Source organism: Mus caroli, chromosome 16 (assembly GCF_900094665.2).
Source record: "Mus caroli chromosome 16, CAROLI_EIJ_v1.1, whole genome shotgun sequence".
Classification (NCBI taxonomy): Eukaryota; Metazoa; Chordata; class Mammalia; order Rodentia; family Muridae; genus Mus; species Mus caroli.
The window spans coordinates 53,137,618-53,156,314 of NC_034585.1; the positions used below are offsets into that span (position 1 = coordinate 53,137,618).

At 39.2% G+C, this 18,697-nt stretch overlaps 1 protein-coding gene across 1 annotated transcript in view; it reads right to left on the bottom strand.

Moving 5' to 3' along the window:
• The window catches only part of Adgrg7 (adhesion G protein-coupled receptor G7), a 65,640-nt gene that overhangs the window by 977 nt on the left and 45,966 nt on the right, over positions 1 to 18,697 (bottom strand). Inside the window, exons 12-15 of the mRNA XM_021184877.1 lie at positions 15,918 to 16,261; positions 13,750 to 13,846; positions 7,687 to 7,842; positions 5,076 to 5,232 (exon numbers count right to left, since the gene is read on the bottom strand). Coding sequence (XP_021040536.1) covers positions 5,076 to 5,232; positions 7,687 to 7,842; positions 13,750 to 13,846; positions 15,918 to 16,261 — 754 coding nt within the window. The remainder of the gene's footprint in view (positions 1 to 5,075; positions 5,233 to 7,686; positions 7,843 to 13,749; positions 13,847 to 15,917; positions 16,262 to 18,697) is intronic.

Consider the following 18,697-nt stretch of genomic DNA (forward strand, 5'->3'; position numbering starts at 1 on the left):
TCTGGTCCAGCCTATTTGGAGTTCTGTAGGCTTCTTGTATGTTCATGGGCATCTCTTTCTTTAGATTTGGGAAGTTTTCTTCTATAATTTTGTTGTGCAAAGAAGATATTATTTTTTGACTAGAAAGGTGGCTCAGCAGTTAAAAGTGTTCACTGCCCTTCCAAATGATCTGGGTTTGAATCCCAAGATCCACATCATAGCCATATGTAACTTTACTACCTCTTCTAGCCTGCATGGACATCAGGCATGCACTTGGTGCACACTCAGCATTTTAAAGAAAATTCTAAAGATGTAATTATTAGTTCTAATGTTTGGTGCTGGGTATTTGGGAACTTTGTAGCATTTTTAAACTTCAAATAGTCTAAAATGAATCCAAAATTATCACTTAAAGGGTGTCAAATATCAATGAGGAAAGTTCTGCAGCAATTCAGCGTTTTTATAAATAATTTGGTGCCAAAAAATTTCAGTTAATGTACTGCATCTACAGAAATCAGCCAGCAAATTTTTCAGTGTTTTTTTCACATTCTACTGAAGTGGTTACTCAAAAATACTATCACTGATGTGCCATTCACTTTAAAAAGAAGTCAGGACAATAGGACAATCCAATAAGATACCTTGGAAACTTTTTAAATGGAGTGTTTTATCTATAATACAATTTAGTTAATACAGATATCAAATATAATTTAATATTTTCAAGAGAAAATATTGTTGACAGTGTCAATCATGTAGTAAATTTTAAATTGTACCATAAATTTAGGAGACAATAAACAATTATACAATATTAATAGTATTCTTTCTCTCAGACTATAACTCAGCAGTAACTGTGTTTGTATAACAAGAGGCCCTGGTTCAGATTTCCAGTATTGCAAAAAAAAAAAAAAATTTTTTTTTTTGTTCACACATATTACTTTTAAAGGATGGGGGGTGGGGGGAGGACCAGTAGATGCCGTTTCACTCCAAAAAATGAAAGTTGAACTTTATAGTAATCATTAATAATCAAGGATTGTAATCAATAGACTTTAAAAATATAACAAAAATATTTAAAATAATTACAGAAAATTATATGTACAAGGTAATGTTATTGACGAGGCATGATATTTAAAAGTAAGGAGGTGATGGTAGATCCATGTGACAAAATGTGATAGAATTAAGAACCAACAGGTTCATCTCTTTCAGGTTTTAAACAATTTTGCTTGTTTATCGTGTGCAAACGTGTGGGTGCACACTCGACACACTGTTTGGGTGAGTGCCAGAGGATTCTGTAGGAGTCAGTTCTGACCACCATGGGGGTTCTAGGAACCAAACGAAGGGACTGGAAGATCTTGAATAAGTAACTAACTCCAGTAGTATAATGACTAGCAAGAAGAATGAGCAAGATGAACAGCTCTCTGGGATCTGCAGGGCAAAACCAAATGGCCTCGCATCAAGGCATTCTCAGAAGGAAGAGGAGAGAAAAGGAGGAAAAACTATAAAAGATTCTAGCAGTTCAGCCATCCTGAGAAAAATACATGCAAAGAAGGTAAGAGCTGTGTACGCCATAGACATACTGAATGCTAAAGCTAGGAGGAAAACTGTGATGTAAGCAGAGAAAAATAGCACATTTGTGTACAGTAGAACAGTATGAATGGCTGAGGACATCTCATTAGGATATGTAGCAGAGTGTGAAATTACTTCTCTAAAATGCCAAAAGCAGGGGGAGGGGGAGGCTCACCCAGCCCAGAGTTCCATATCTAATAAAAAAAGTCCTTCAAGAATAAGAACAAAACAGATAAAAGTTAAAAGAAAATGCTTAGTCACCAAAACCATAAATTACAAGGAACCATAAGTTGCAAAGAACCCTAAGGATTGACTTTGGACTCAAGGGAAATGATATGTGACATTCGAATCTTCAGAAAGGAAGGAAAGGTCCTGGAAGTGGTTGACACATGGCCTAATATAAAGTTTTACCTATAATTTTCTTTAGATGTATATGTCTTTTTCAGGAAAAGTAACATTGATTTGTGGGGTTTATTCTGTATGCACATGTAGGACATAAGAAAATGGCAGCACAAGGGAGGGGGTGGCAGGCAGATTCTATTGTTATGACACCCTTCATTTTACTGGATGCTATAAAATATCAATTTTTAAGTTCCTTATGAAAGAAGTTATGAATGCATACTACTACATCATGAACTTATCCCCAAATTCAAAGTGTTATTGATTACTGGGATGTGAATTAAAATGGAGTCATAATAATAATCAATTATACTCAAAAGTGGGGAGGAAGTGGGTAGCAGAGGAATGAAAAACAAATGAGTGGTCAGTTTTCCACTACCAGCATTCGGATGAAGATGTTGAACCCTCAGCTCTGCCTGTACCATTCCTACCTGGATGCTGCCATGCTCCTATCTTAATGATAATGGACTGACCCTCTGAACCTATAAGTCAGCCCCAATTAAATGTTTACCTTATAGGAGTTGCCTATAAGGAAATGGTATCTGTTCACAGCAGTAAAACCATAACTAAGACAGTGTGTTTTGTCTGAGAATTTAAGGGAAGCTGGGCGGGGGTAACACACCTCACCTCCCCAGAGTTAAGGCAGGTACAGCGTAAAACTAAACACTATACCTGTATGTTGACATGCTCTTATTTCTTAGCTGGGGGATTGTGATCAAGGTAGAAGCAAGTGCAACTGTACTGAAAACAACTCAACTATTACCTGATGTGTGTTCTAGCTGGACACAAAACACAGAAAACTGAAACATTTACCATTTGCTGACTTGGAAGCCACATTCTAGCTCATGGAGTTCTGAACCTATGGTCATTTCCCCCAGGAAACAGAATTTTGCTATAGGATGCTTCACATCCATGAGATACACAAAATGGTTAGTCAGTATGACATTCTTCACTGCTCACAACCCTTCCAGTTAGTAATGTGGATGTTCTTCTCCTGAAGAAATATAGTCTGACAGAAAGAAGAGAGAGAGAGAGAGAGAGAGAGAGAGAGAGAGAGAGAGAGAGAGAGTGAGTCAGAGAGGGAGAGAGGGGGACAGATAGATAGAAGGGAAGGGGCAGGGAAAAGGGAGAGAGGGAGGGAGAGAGAAATAGAGATAGAGAGAGGGGGCAGAAAGAAAAATGATACTAAGGAATAATGGAAAATGGATCAGAAGTGAATACGGAGGCAGGGAGATAATGCACGAAATCAAGGAATGATGAGCAACTGTATGGTCGTTTGGTTTTCTTTAGAGTTGCATATTGTTATATATATAAGTGTTATGCTACAACAATTCACATTTAACAGTCCATATGTGTGCAAGGAAAGGATTATAAATGGTTTTGTTATTACAAAAGAAATGGGTTTTATGGTAATTACTATGTCTTGTCCAAGAAAGAAAACTTATTACATAAATAACTCTTCTCTTTACTTGCAAAGATTATTTCTCCCCCCCCCACACACACACAAATCTAAATGAGCACAGAAGACAAATTGTAAAATAACAACTGACATCAATGAGTTACATCAATGAGTATATTAGATCCAAATGAGCCTTACCCTCTAGTAAAGTGGAGACTCTTACAATAGACAAAAAAGTGAGGCTCATGCATTTGGTGCCTACATACAATAGTCTTTAAAGGTACAGAGGTCCATAGCAAATGCAAACACATGCATACATACATATATTCATGCATGTGCACACATGTGATCATATAACCAATGCACATAACAAGACTAGGTGATAGATAAATTATACCTTATGACAAAAGGCACTATCAGAAATTAAAAAGGCATCTTACTACAAATGATGAAAGGGCCAATTCATCTAGAAAATATAATAACTTTATATCTATATCATGAAGATGAGTGTTTTCTCTGTCTTCACTCAAAACACATGACACCCACTGGCAAAATGCAACAAGGGACCAAACAGAGTCAATCCGTGATGGAAAATTTTAGCACTTAACGGTTAAAAGAACCAGATGAAGATACTAGTAAGCTCAGAGAATCCCCACTGAACTAGGGGTCTTCAGCTTTATTGTTTATTTTAAAACTTCAGACCCAGTGTCTTAATCAGGGTTTCTATTCCTTCACCGTTATGACCAAGAAGCAAATTGGGAAGAAAGGGTTTATTCAGCTTACACTTCCACATTGCTGTTTATCACCAAAGGAAGTCAGGACTGGAACTCAAGCAATCAGGAAGCAGGAGCTAACACAGAGGCATGGAGGGATGTTACTTACTGGCTTGCTCAGCCTGCTTTCTTATAGAACCCAAGATTACTCAGCCCAGGGATGGCACCATCCACAATGGGCCCTCCCACCCTTGATCACTAATTGAGAAAATGCCTTACAGCTGTTTGTCATGGAGACATTTCCTCAAGGGAGGCTCCTTTCTCTGTGATAACTCCAGCCTGTGTCAAGTTGACACACAAAACCAGCCAGTACACCCAGTAACTCCAGAATAAGCAGTTTGTTTTCCCCAGGGTGAATATTTTGCTTCTGGGCCTGTGAGACTTCGCAGAGGGTAAGGTGCCTGCCACCAGGGTTGAGGATCTAAGCTCTCTATGCACAGGGCCCACATGGTGGAAGGAGAAAACGGACTTTTGCATTTTGTCTTCTGACCTCTGAGATATATTCCATGGCATGCATTAAATTAAAATATATTAAAATAATAATAAATGTAATTAAGATTTTACAGAAAAGATAGATAAAAATGAAGGACCTAAATCCAATCTTAACACATTAAGAAAAAAAATGAAAGAAAAAATTCAACAAACCTACAAAATTTACAGTTCAAGAATAATAACCATTGCCCATTCCAACCAATGTACACTCTCTGCATGGGAGAAAAGAAAGGAAGTGTTTTGCCTCATGAGGTATGATTTAATCAGAGAAGAGGTGTTATATGCCAAACCTATAAAGATCTTACTCTGGTACCCCCAAGCCAGAAAGGGACACAGGAAGCTTTTGTTCTTCTCATGAAGTCTATTTAATATAGATCCCCCTAAAGGTAACTAAGCAATGGCCCTCAGGGAGTTTACCAGGAACACTGGTCCAGGGTGACACATATTCTGCTTCTTTCTGACCATCTATACCATACCTGAGTGGTGTTGAAAAGACAGAATATGTAGCTGAAAACAATCCTGATGTCATCGTTACTAATTAGCATAGCATATGCCAAGATCCAGGTAACTCCAAAAACAACAGCGATAGATAGTGTGCTGAAAACCTTCTTTAGGGATGAAACTTTTTTTGTGCTACATGAGAAAATAAGAAAATGAGAAAATATGGAGTGTTAGGGTTTGGCTTACTTGAGTCATCACTACTCATAGCTAGCAAGCATGTTCAACTGCCCATCGACTTTGCTTACTTAATGTTGTACCATACATACCTTATCACCCTCGGAAGAAAATGTGATCCCACTGTTTTAAATGACCCTAACATTCCCTTCAAAGTGCAGGCAAACCATTCCTTTCATACTACATAGGAAAGTTCATGAGGAATTGCTATTTTTTTAAATGGGATTTTTGCTATTATTAACAGATCAACTGGTGAAGAATTCCATAGGGAGACTGGGATACGTGGGAACTTCTTATGCCTTGAGATGATATAAAAATAAGATTTAGAAGCCAACTGATCCTCTCTCTTATGGAAGTCTATACCCCCAGTATCTGGTCTTGACTGTGTGACTTCCTATGGCCAGGAGAGCAAGCCTGCTCTTCTTGCTCTTGAGAACCTGACAGTGTTAGTGAGTGGGTGAACCAGGCCTCTTCAGGACCAGACTCCCATGTTAGAATACTCTCAAAAATACCTTTCTCTTTATTTTCAGTAAAAACTTTGTAGTGCAAAATGGTTATGTGTTCAGAGGTATTTCTGACTGTCCTTTTAATTTTTACATGTGTGCTCTGAGACATTGAGCTAACTGCCCAAAACACGTGTCTACCATCTTTTAAGTTATGATTCTAAATTGGACCTCCCTGTGAGTTGTATTCCAAGTATATATACATATTCCGCGATATATACATATCCCCTATGTAAATATGTATAGGCTCCCCAAATAAAATCCCCATGCTTCCTTTACTCAGGCAAATTGGAACTTATTCTCCTGCTCTTCTTGCTGGTCAGACATTTTCCCACTTCTTTATGTCTTAGTTATGCTTATTTTCAGCTCTGTACTCACCAAAATGTAAACCCACCATATCAGTTTATAATAGCAATATATTAAGAGGTATGAGCTGAGGTAATAGAGGATTTACTAAAAAGCAACACAAAGCACAAATAAACTTCCCCAACTGAAAAAGCTGCCACCCAAGATCACCAACAATCAATTAACTTCCAGCAACTATGTATGGAATGGATTCATCATAACTTACCTAGTAACACTTGAACGTGCTTATCCTAAACTACTTGCATTGTGCAAGCCTATGGCATATAGTACTTTGTCATTGTAAGTCCTTAAGTGTTGGAGTGATTTGGTTTGTATCTAGCTAGCACATGAAGGAGGGTTAGCTGAAACAAATTATGTATCCTCCTCATTGTTATTAAGCCAATTTAAAAACCAGAGGCTTGTCATTCAAAATTGAGGCATACAAATTTGATTGTTATCTGTGACCCAAAATTATGTTATATATATATATATATATATATATATATATATATATATATGAAATATAATCTAATATACAACTAGTCTAAGAACCCACCACCAAAGTGTTCCCCCCCCAACATTACTAAAATGTATATTTTAATGCTTAGGGAGAATGGAAATTTCTCCATATAGCCTTTAAATAGGAGCTATTAACCATGTATGAAATGTAATACTTTGATTTGTAAAGCACATACTTAAGATTGCATTCTCATGAAAGATGGTAGTTTTCATTTATCTGTCCTCAGGAAGTAGATCCACCTGTGGGCTGAGTGTAACATACAGACGTCCGTATGGAAAGGATGCTTGGAATGAACAGGCTTGCAGAATTCCGCCTGAGCTTATAGCTTCATCTGTACTATGTTCTGCCCCATCTGCCGTAAACCCCGGGCAGGAGGTTACAGCATGTATGCATTCAGGGGGTTCTGATCTTTATCCTTCCTAAAGCTCTTGTTGAATAGTAGAGATAACAATAAGACCACCTACTGGGGCCAGAGAAATCACATTCAGAAGACATGCAGTTGGGTGGGACCTGGTAAGCCACCCAACTCACTGTCTCAGTGTCACTAAATGAGAGAATCCATTTGTAAGGGAAGTCTCAAAATGTTGTATACTTGGAATACATTTTGGAAGGTTTGAAGCTACTGTATAATCCAAACTCCGCAGGTAGCAAGTTTCAAATTGAAAACATGAATGCTAGCACCTGCCTCCTTATAACTCTCTTATTCAAGTATTCAAATTTTGTTTCCTGAATTTGGAGGGGAGCTTTTGAAGAGAAGATATTTTCTTGAAACTGTGTGGTTTAATTTTTGCTTGGGCCAATGTGTTACAGAAGTGTGTTATACAATGCTGTGCATAACACAGGACCACTGAGGTTAGAAGAGAAGGGGAGAATATCCATCTCCTCGGACAAAGTTCACTGGGAAATCTCTCTTGAATACCCTATGCCCTTGGTTTGTGCAGATGTTGAAACCTTCTGCAGGGGTCTGAGGTGTACTGAGGTGCTGTGTTACATATACGTTAGTCCTTGCTGTGTTATATATACATGAGTCCTGGAGAGTCTCACCTTGTTAGGTTCTGGTTGTTCTTCCACAACACTTTGACTGTGATTATGACAAATATAGTAATGTTGGTGATGAGGATAATGGTTACAGGTATGATGAACGACCACAAAAGTGGACTTCTTGCATAATCATTGTTCTTGGGAACAGCCAGCCAGCAACTGTGGGGAAAAAAAATATTTCAGCAAACTAAGGAAAGAACAAGTAGCAATTCCTTTTGCTATTACTACTATTGACATCCATGGAACTGAAGTCCTTGATAAGAATATCCCTTGGCTTCTTACACATCCGAGGTTAATTTCAATAATTTAGCCTAGTAGAAAAGTTGGTTCTGCCAAAATTTCCTTGAGTCATTGTGGACCAGCAGAAGGTAAAATACACTTTGAGTCAGATACCAACAGTGAAGACTCAGGAGTCAGATGCTGGGGTGAAAGCCTCCTAGCTCAGAAAGGCAGAAAAAGCACCCAGCTGACCTTTCTCCTTAGCCAATGTCCCAGAAGCAGTGCCCCTCTTTCAAGCTGTCTCAATAAACTCCCTTCAAACCAAATGTCCCTCCATTCTACTCCCTGTGTGTCTCTATATCCATACCCCTGACTCATCTTACTCTCTACGATTTTTTCTTAATAATCCTGCGTTTACTTCCTATGTTCAACTGGTTGCTTGATCCTCTTGACCAATGGCCTTCTTTTAATCCTGTTTACAATATTGAAGAGGAAAGCTCTTGGATTAATGGTGTGTGCTAAGGCGGATCCACACCTTAACTAAAAACAGGTTTTCCCAGTAAATATCAAAATCTTGGGGTTCACAGTGTGATCAAATATCCTGTAACACAGGACATAGGGTATTGCTAGTTAATAGTTCTACTACTGAGTTATATACCCTGTTGTGATTTGAAGGACAAATGCCACCCCCAGGCTCATGCATTGACCACTTGGTTCCCAGTTGGTGGCACTGTTTGCTGAAGGTTATGGAACCTTTCAGAGGCAGAGACTTGCAGGAGGAAGTACACTGAAAGTGTGCTTTAAGGTTTTATACTTCATACTTTGTAGGTTTATACTTTATATTACATAGGCTTCAAGGTTCTACTCCCTGTCCCCTCTCTACTTTCTGTGTATAGATGAATGCCTAAGCTCTGCTTGGCCACTTTTTAGGGTGGCCTCATGTTTCCACTGTTGTGACTTCTCAGGCAGGTTGGACTGCTCCCCCATGCAACCGTAATCCAAAATAAAACTTGCTTCTCTAAGCTGCTTCTAAAAGGATATCCTACCACAGCAACAGAAAAGTACTAATACGTGCACTCCTATGCCTTCAACAGTCTTGAGTTTAGATGTTACTTCCTGACATTTACGAGGTACCCAACCTTAGGCAAGCCATCACTCCTATTCTACTTATGGATATGTATCTTATCCTGGCTCATAATATGAAAGGTATAAACTACTGTAGAAGGACAATATTTCCAGCTCCAAATTTCACCAGTATTTCTGATGTATCCTTAGAGCATTATATAAACATTTTATTATAAACATTAGCAAACATACATGTTCCCTTAATTTTTCTAAACAGATGATATCATTCAATAAATGTTCTAAAACTTCCTTAGCATATCTTAGAGATCATTGGAGAATAGAAAACACTTTATTAATTAATTTAGCATTTTTACTCTATTACCTAATATTCTATAGTAATACTTAGTGGTGTGTGTATGTGTGTGTGTGTGTATGTGTGTGTGTGTGTGAATGTTCACATGTATATGTACATGCCTATGGAGGCCAGAAGATAACCATGAGTGCCCTGTGAGAGGCAGCTCACTGAAATAGATGCAGATACCCACAGCCAAACACTGGGTGGAAGTCAGGGGCTCTTATGGAAGAGTTGGGGAAAGGATTGAAGGCTCTAAAGGGGATTGGAACTCCACAGGACGATGAACAGAGTCAACTAACCTGGACCCTTAGGGGCTCTCAGAGGCTGAATCACCAACCAAAGAGCACACATGGACAAACACCAGAGGCACCTATGTAGCAGACACACAGCTCAGTCTTCATGGCTGTCTATTTTGGCCTCGGTAGGAGAAGATACGCCTAATCCTGCAGAGACTTGATGTGCCAAGGGAGCCATACCCTCTGAGAGGAGAAGGGGGTAAAGGAACTCTGTAAGGGGGACTGGGAGCAGGGGCAGCATTTGGGATGTAATTAATTAATTAAAAAGAGAAACATTGAGCCAATGCACAAATGAAAGAAAAGGAGGCTAGTGAGTCTCAGAATGAGTAAATGCATGAGGTGTGTGGATGCATGGGAACCACTCTGGAGCTCCGTGAGCAATTGCTTGCATCCTGGATGAGGGAGAGAGACATAGAATGAACTGCTTTAGGTTTAAAAGTATTACCCCAGAGACAGTGATGAGAGCAGGACTTGAGCAAAAGGGGGGAAACCATGTAGGAGTTCATTGTATTGTAAGGTACATGCAGTAGGAGAGGTGCTAACAAACAGTCTTGGTAAAGACCATTTAAAAGGAAGAAGAAAGACCAGGCTGGTAGTACACACTTGCACACTCAGCACTTAGGAGGTAGAGGCAGGAAGACTAGGAGTTCAAGAACATCCTTGGTTATTTTGCAAGTGCAAGGCTAGGAGATCCTACCTGGAAAAAGTAAGGAGAAATAATGTAATGATTGTTTAACTGTTGAGTGGAGGAGAATTCAAGATGACTGGTATCATTGTCCTGAGTAGTTTTCAAAGGAAAGACAAGAAATTTCAGCAGACAGCACAGCATACAATTTACAAAAACAAAACAACAAAGATATAAAACAAAAACAAAACAAGGTCTGGAAAGGTGGCCCAGGGGTTGGCTGCTGGGTTCTGGTTTTTTGTTTTGTTTTTGTTTTTGTTTTCATGTTTTGTTTTTTGTTTTTTTGGGTTTTTTGAGGGGGGAGGGGACGGGGTTGGTTGTCAGCAACCACACTATGCAGCTTAGAACCACCTGTAATTCTGCTTCTAGGGAATCTAACATTCTTCTGGCCTCTACCTGTATCTGCATGTATGATAATGCCTTGGTATCCTAAATACTGTCTAGCATATACACACATACACATATTATATAGATCTTTTCTTTTTTTTTACAAAAAGCATTAAAAAATTACCAGAGACTCCATTTGGCTTCAAACTGGGTAGGTTTTGTGCATGTTGCCACAAAATGAGTTTTCTCCAATGGAGTCTCAACAGATATATCAACCACACTCTAGGGTCAGGCCTCATGCTCTGGAGAAGCTGGCCAACGCATAACATATTCAGTGATATTTGTGAGGACTTTTTGTTTGGTTTTAAGTTGTTTGGGCATTTTTTGCTTATTGGCATCTTTCTTGTTTTCATTCTGCTTGTTTGATTTTCAGTTTTGGGGAGGTTTGTGTGTACGCGTGTTTCTTTTGTATTTTGGTTTTGTACTTATTTTTTGTTTTTCTTGAGAGAGGATAAGAAAGAAAGAATGAAAAGGTAGCTGGGTGGTCTGCCTTTAACAGAGTGGCTCCATCTCTAAATAAGATAATTAGAGAGTATTAAGTTTATCTTAAGAATGTGCAGAATCGCTTGACTTTCATCTGTCATTGGAGGATAGCTGTTATGGTGTAATTACAAAGCACCCCCTGCACATGCTCAAAGGTATAAATTATGAGAACCATCATTTGTTGTGCATGTACGTTTGTTTGTAAGCATCTCCAGTGGTCCAAGGTTGGGAAAACCTGTAGGAACATATTCTTAGATATCAGCTTCTATAGGAAAACATGTATCAGGACCACTCTCTCGCTCTATCTGTGGCTTTAGTTTAAGACGGATTATGGTACTTTGTTCTCACTGCATCTCTTATGCACGTTATTCTGAATCCAGTGACTCATACCTTGAGATGCAGACTGCCGAGGAGGAGGAGGAGGACCAAGAGGAGGAGGAGGAGGAGGAAAATGGGTCTTAGTAAGGCTAATTTCTACAGTCCTAGGAAATTTCTGCAGTCAGACTTTCTAGGAAAAAAGAGGGTCACAGGATGTAGACTGATAATAAAGATGTGGAGTCTACTGAGCATCTTATATAGACTTTAGATGGGCTAAATGGTTTGGTTATTTTGCCATGGAATATGGAAAGACCCAGTTTAAACTCTATAGCATACACTGGAAAAATTCACCACCAATATCTTATGAGTTCCCATGGTTAACACCAACCCTGCCCCTATCAGAGAGTATGATAGTCTATCTGATGACAGTGTAGAGAACTGAGGTAGTGCATCAAGAGCGTGTGGCCTGGACTGTATTTTCTTCTTTGCCTTTTTAAAAAAATTACATATTTTCTTTATTTACATTTCAAATGCTATCCTGAAAATTCTCTATACCCTCCCCCCCGCCCTGCTCCCCTACCCACCTACTCCCACTTCTTGGCCCTGGCATTACCCTGTAGTGGGGCATATAAAGTTTGCAAGACCAAGGGGCCTCTCTTCCCAATGATGCCTGACTAGGCCATCTTCTGCTACATATGTAGCTAGAGACACAAGCTCTGGGGGTACTGGCTAGTTCATATTGTTGTTCCACCTATAGGGCTGCAGACCCCTTTAGCTCCTTGGGTACTTTCTCTAGCTCCTCCATTGGGGGCCCTGTGATCCATCCAATAGCTGACTGTGAGCATCCACTTCTGTATTTGCCAGGCACTGGCATAGCCTCACATGAGACAGCTATATCAGGGTCCTTTCAGCAAAACCTTGCTGGCATATGCAATAGTGTCTGGGTTTGGTGGCTGATTATAGGATGGATCCCCAGGTGGGGTAACTAGGCTCATGGGGAGAAAACAACAGGTCAGAGAACTGGGTGAGGGACCCTATAAATGGAACTCTGGGCAGAGAATCAGAACCTTTGATGGCAAGAGTATGTGGCAGAAGGTAGTAGGGTGATCTGGATGATCACATTACATAGCCTCTCCTTTCCCCCATCTGTAATTATCAGTGGCCTGGTGCTGTCCTCAGTGGCTAACACTGTGCTTAGGAAAGGGCCCACTATAAATTAGTGATAGTTCAGTGTGACTAAACTTACATAATCTGGCTTCTCTCTCATGAAAGCTCTATGCCTGGGGTAGAAATGAATAGAAAATTAATGGCAAGAAATTAATGATGTGATGAGAATAAATTATCTCTCCCATGAGATATCCACATCTTGTATTTCTAACTGTGAAATTTAAGGTTTAAAACTCAAAGAGATTTCAAAATCTAATGAAACAAAAAGTCTAGGATGTGAAATCCAGCCAGGCAGTCAGCCTTACAGCTTGAATGAGTCCCTTGACACCATAGCCTTCTCTGGGATGTTCAAGTGTCATTATGATTGTTCAGGTGAGTTGGCTTAAAAGTTAATGTGGGATTTGGGGATATGGATGGCAGGGTGATACAAGAGAAGGATGGATAAGCTACAGGACAGCTGCTATCTGGTGAGAGAAATACAAGTAAAGTATGGAGCCTGAGTTCAGCTCAGCTCAACTGTCTTCTCTTCTTCCCACATAACAACCAAACACTGTACAGTCAGGTATTGTCCAATATAAACAGTTAATTGTTCATGCTGGTGACCAAGCAAGAATTTGTGATATATGATCCATCACCATTAGATAGTTATTATTATAATCATGTTTAACACAATGAGTTCATCTGAGTGAGACATCTAGAGTCCTTAAATGTTGATGTTTTCAGGGTTGATTGACATCCCTTCATAACAACCTTAAGTAAAATTGCTATAACTGCCATCCACACTCTAGATGAAGAAACTAAGACACAGGATTACTAAGACCATAACATTTATGCTGCATGATTTTTTGACTAACCAAAAGAATGTAATTTTAATATGAGAAATTTCAGACTTATCTGGTGGATACTTCCTTTTCAGGAAATAGCATAGGAAATTTCTGTGTTATTGTATCTAAAATACAACATATTTTTTGAGAACTTAAAATAACCGTTATAAAATGTGGCATTTATAAAGTGAAAGTTGGACACTTGGAGCGAATATCAATGAACACATATCCTTTTATGTCAAAGTAGTTTAAAGAGCTAAAACTTACATTTCCTCTTGCCGATAGTCTAACTCCCAGAATCTCTTGTTCCCACTCAGGGCATAAATACTCCCAATCGTCACACCTACTATTATTGCTGGAACTCCTAAGTGATAAAGAGAGGGAAGAGGTTAATACTTTATCCAAGATGGAAATTAATTATAAAAGACTTTGAGTAAATTATACATCTGACCTCTTTAGATGTATTCTTTTTCCTCTTTGGACAATATACTGACCCATGGCCAGCAGTAGAATTAAAGTAGAATTTTCCTCTTCTCTTTCTATTTTTTAGTGTTCTGTAAATACCAATCCTATGTGATTTCTCATTTCTTAATTTTCCAATAACAATGTTCACCACCAAATGTTCCAATTTATTTTTACTTGAACAATTTAAATTTGATTAGGACTGAAACAGTTCTTCCCTTTGTCTTTCCTGGGACACAACATAATGTTCAAGAATTTTTTTCATAACAAATCACTCTGATTACTTTCCTTTAAATACTGTTAAAGTAGCTAGGAGATTTTCTTCTGTTCCAATGTGTTCAAGGCTATTTTCCATATCCTCTTCTATTAGATTCAGTGTATTTGGTTTTATGTTGAGGTTCTTGATCCACTTGGACTTGAGCTTTGTGCAGGGTGATAAATATGGATCTATTTGCATTCTTCTACATGCTGACTTCCAGTCAGACCAGCACCATTTGGCTTTCTTTTTTTCCACTGTATGGTTTTGGCTTCTTTGTCAAAAATCAAGTGTCCATAGGTGGGTGGGTTTATTTCTGGGTCTTCAATTCTATTATACGGATCAACCTGTTTGACTCTATACTAATACAATGCAGTTTTTTGTTTTTATGGTTTTGTTGTTTGTTTGTTTTGAGACAGGGTTTCTCTGTGTAGCCCTAGATGTCCTGGAACTCACTCTGTAGACCAGGCTGGCCTCGAACTCAGAAATCTACCTGCCTCTGCCTCCCAAGTGCTGGGATTAAAGACATGCACCACCACACCTGGCTACAATGCAGTTTTTATCACTATTGTTCTGTAGTGCAGCTTGAGGTCAGGGATGGTGATTCCTCTAGAAGTTATTTTATTGTTCAGAATTGATATTTTTTCCATATGAAGTTGAAAATTGTTCTTTCCATGTCTGTGAAGAATTGTGTTGGAATTTTGATGGAGATTGTTTTTGGTAAGATGAACATTTTCACTATGTTAATCCTACCAATTCATCAGCATGGGAGATCTTTCCATCTTCTGAGGTCTTCTCTGATTTCTTTCTTCAGGGACTTGAAGGTTCTTCTCATACAGATCTTTCACATGCATGGTTAGAATTACACCAATATATTTTATATTATTTGTGACTATTATGAAGGGTGTCATTTCCTTAATTTCTTTCTCAGCCCATTTATCATTTGTATAAAGGAGGGCTACTGATTTCTTTGAGTTAATTTTATATCTGGCCACTTTGCTGAAATTGTTTATCAGCTGTAGGAGTTCTCTGGTAGAATTTTTGGGGCCGCTTATATATACTATCATATCATCTGTGAATGTCATATCATCTGTGAATGTCATATCATCTGTGAATGCTGATACCTTGACTTTCTTCCTTTCCAATTTGTATACCCTTGATCTCCTTCTGTTGTCTTATTGCTCTAGCTAGAATTTAAGTACTATATTGAATAGATATGGAGAGAATGGGCAGCCTTGTCTTGTTCCTGATTTTAGTGAGATTGCTGTCCTGTCTGGCCTCAGTGGGAGAGGATGCACCTAATCCTGTAGAGACTTGATGCCCCAGAGTAGAGGGATACCTGGTGGCACCCTCTCAGAGGCTATGAGAGACATCTCCTCAGGATGTGGGCAAGACTCTGTGAGGAGGCACTGGGAGGGAGGGCAACATTTGGGGATGGGAAGGATATAAATAAATAATTAACAAAGTAGCTAGGAGATTAATTGCATATGTTCCAAATCTAGCATAAACTAATAAAGGGATGTTTTAAAAATTAAACCCTTTAATTTAGCTTATAATATGTCCAGTATACCTGTGTAGATCCCTCACTGGAGAGTCAGCTACTAGACAGAACGAGTTCTTAGTGATTGCTCTATTTTCTTTTCCCCTACCCTGAATGGTTAGCCCTCCAATGGGTGTTTGTTGAAATTTCTAATTAAGTGTTGGTGCAAACACTTACCCCATCCGACTAATGAGATGAAGACAATGAAATGCCGAGGGAGAGGCTTCATGGTTCTTATCAGAAGGAAATAGAGTTGTGTGGCACTGAGTCCATTCCAGGTGAATGTCACCAGCAGAAAGTAGTGGAGCAAGGCAGCAATGGCTGTGCATGAGGGATTCGGGTTTTCAATGGTGTCACTTTCTGGTATTTTGTTATTTTCAGGGTTAGCATTGATGTCACTATCACTTGTCTTTAGGTTCTTATTGGAGTTTTCAATTCCAAACACAAAGAGGAGGTTAAAAATCAACATTGATGTACACAAACTGACCAACACCCAGGTTACTGAGGTTTTTCTGATTTTCCTAAAAATGAAAAGTAAAAATAAAATAAAATAATTAAATATGAAGAACCAAGTGAAATCACAGAAACTGCAACAACAACATCAACTGAGACAGGCTAGGCTGATTCCATGACAGCCTTCTTCAAGTTGGCAGTTCAGGAGACCAGGCCTAAATCTCTATTTCTAAGAATTGGGTAGGTCCAGTCAAGCCCAGGCAAGTCAGTTACTAAAAAACCCAAAACAAAAACAAGAACAAAAACAAAACCTCGGTTTCAGGCAGCCAGTCAGAAACTGCCCTGCCATCAGAAGCTGCCCTGCCACCTGGCCTAAGAGAAGGACAATGGGTCAGCAGCAGTTCCCAGACATCCCCAGCAATAGTTTCCAGTCCCCCACTCCCCACTAATGGTTCTGGAATGTCCCTAGAGTTAGAGCCAATGATTAAGATAGAGGTCACCTACCCCTCCCCTAATGTGCTTTAAATCAGGTCTGTGAGCTCACTGGGGGCATCTCTATCTTGGTAATGGGAGACGCTAGCATGCTGAACTTCTGCAGAATAAAACACTCTTTGCTTTTGCATACTATTTGAATCCAGGCTATCCTTCAGAAAATTATGGACCCTTACAAAACATCATCAACAATATCAACAGCACCACCACCAATATCATCAGCAAATCAACAACATCAGCACCATGAGGAACTGTATAAAGGGTTGTGGTATTAGGAAGGTTGAGAAGCACCGTCCTAGAGGGACCTCCAGAGGGCTCATCCCAGATATTTTTCCAACTCCATCTCCTGAAATAGCTCAGCAAGACCAGACCAGCCCCAGGAAGCCCCTAACTCATGAGAGGTAATACTTTACGTCATTGAGCTCAAGCATGTGCAAACATATACAAAGGCTACGTACAGAAGAATGTCTACATGGCATTTCTACCTGAAAACAGAAAATTTCACATTAATAGGTGAACCCATGTTTGAATGTAGAGAAATCTCTGTTTGTAGCCAATATTTATTTTTAAACATCATTTGTAAATTTTAAGTTAATGCCAAATATAATTTAGAAAATTTAAAAATGTAATAATGATATTTTTAAAGTTCATTTTGCTTATGTTTCAAAGAGTAAATATTCCACAAACCTGTAAAATTAGGCAAAGTGTTTTACATTACTACTGATGCTTTTTTTTTTTTAGTGGGCAGATTATTACTACCTTTTTTGATATGTTAGAACATAATCATATTTCTTTTCTGTAAGTCAGCCTAGAATTCTCTTTCCACATGGTGCCTCTGAATGACGAAAAGTCCCACGGTTATACTTTGAGAAATTCTTGCTGATTGAAAAATATTTGAGATGTTCTGAATTGGCCTTTTAACACAAAATATGCTCAAAGAAATTCCAGCATTTAGGGCTGTAATTTCTAGATGCAAAACCAAATGCTCTTCAAAATTGCTCCTCTGTGCCCCACAACCAGTTCCTATGAACTTAATGTCTTTGTTCAAACATTTTTTGCTGTCCTGGTTTTACCTACAGACTGGCAATGTTTACCAGCAACACTTAGAAGGCAGTATGATCATGTTGATCATGTGTGTGTGCCTGTGTGTCTGCATGTGTGTATATATGTGCTGTATGGCATGGAAGAAGTATTTAATATGCTGTAATATTCATGCTGTGGTCCATGTATGTGTTCTCTGTACTGGCCAATATATATATATTCACCATTTCCATTTGTTATTAGATACTTTTTTCTTTTGTTAATATTTCCTAGCCCAATTTGGCAATCATATATACCACTAACATTCTTAAGAATACATAGCTGAGGGGTTGGGGATTTAGCTCAGTGGTAGAGCACTTGCCTAGCAAGCACAAGGCCCTGGGTTCGGTCCTCAGCTCTGGAAAAAAAAAAAAAAAGACAGGAATACATAGCTGAACAAAATAATACAGGCATTTTTTTTGGTATTTTAAATCTTGGATGAACTAATCTTTTTCTTCTATAAATCTCCCCATGACAATAACATAGAGAATACAGCAATATGCTATAAAAAGGTCCAGGCTATTTGAAAATTTCCCTTCTCAGGAGAAGGGAGCGCCATCTTGGATCCGGGAATTCGCCAAACTTAGAAATTTAGTCTGCACAGGTGAGAGTGTGCACCACAGAGGCAGACAGATTCTGGGACAGGCGGGAGCCACAGAGCCAGCCGCTGAGGCAGCACCCTTTTGGGGCCACAGACATCCAGCACACTCCCAGCCGGAGGACAGTGGTCGCGCCCTGCACGCGAGCCCTTTGCCTCAGGAGAAGGGAGCGCCATCTTGGATCCAGGACTCCACCGAACTTAGGAACTTAGTCTGCACAGGTGAGAGTGTGCACCACAGAAGCTGACAGCTTCTGTGACCTGCCAAAGCAACACAGCATTTGGGAAAGGTTCTGTTTTGGGCCTTCTTCTTCGGCCAGGAGGAGGTCCAAAC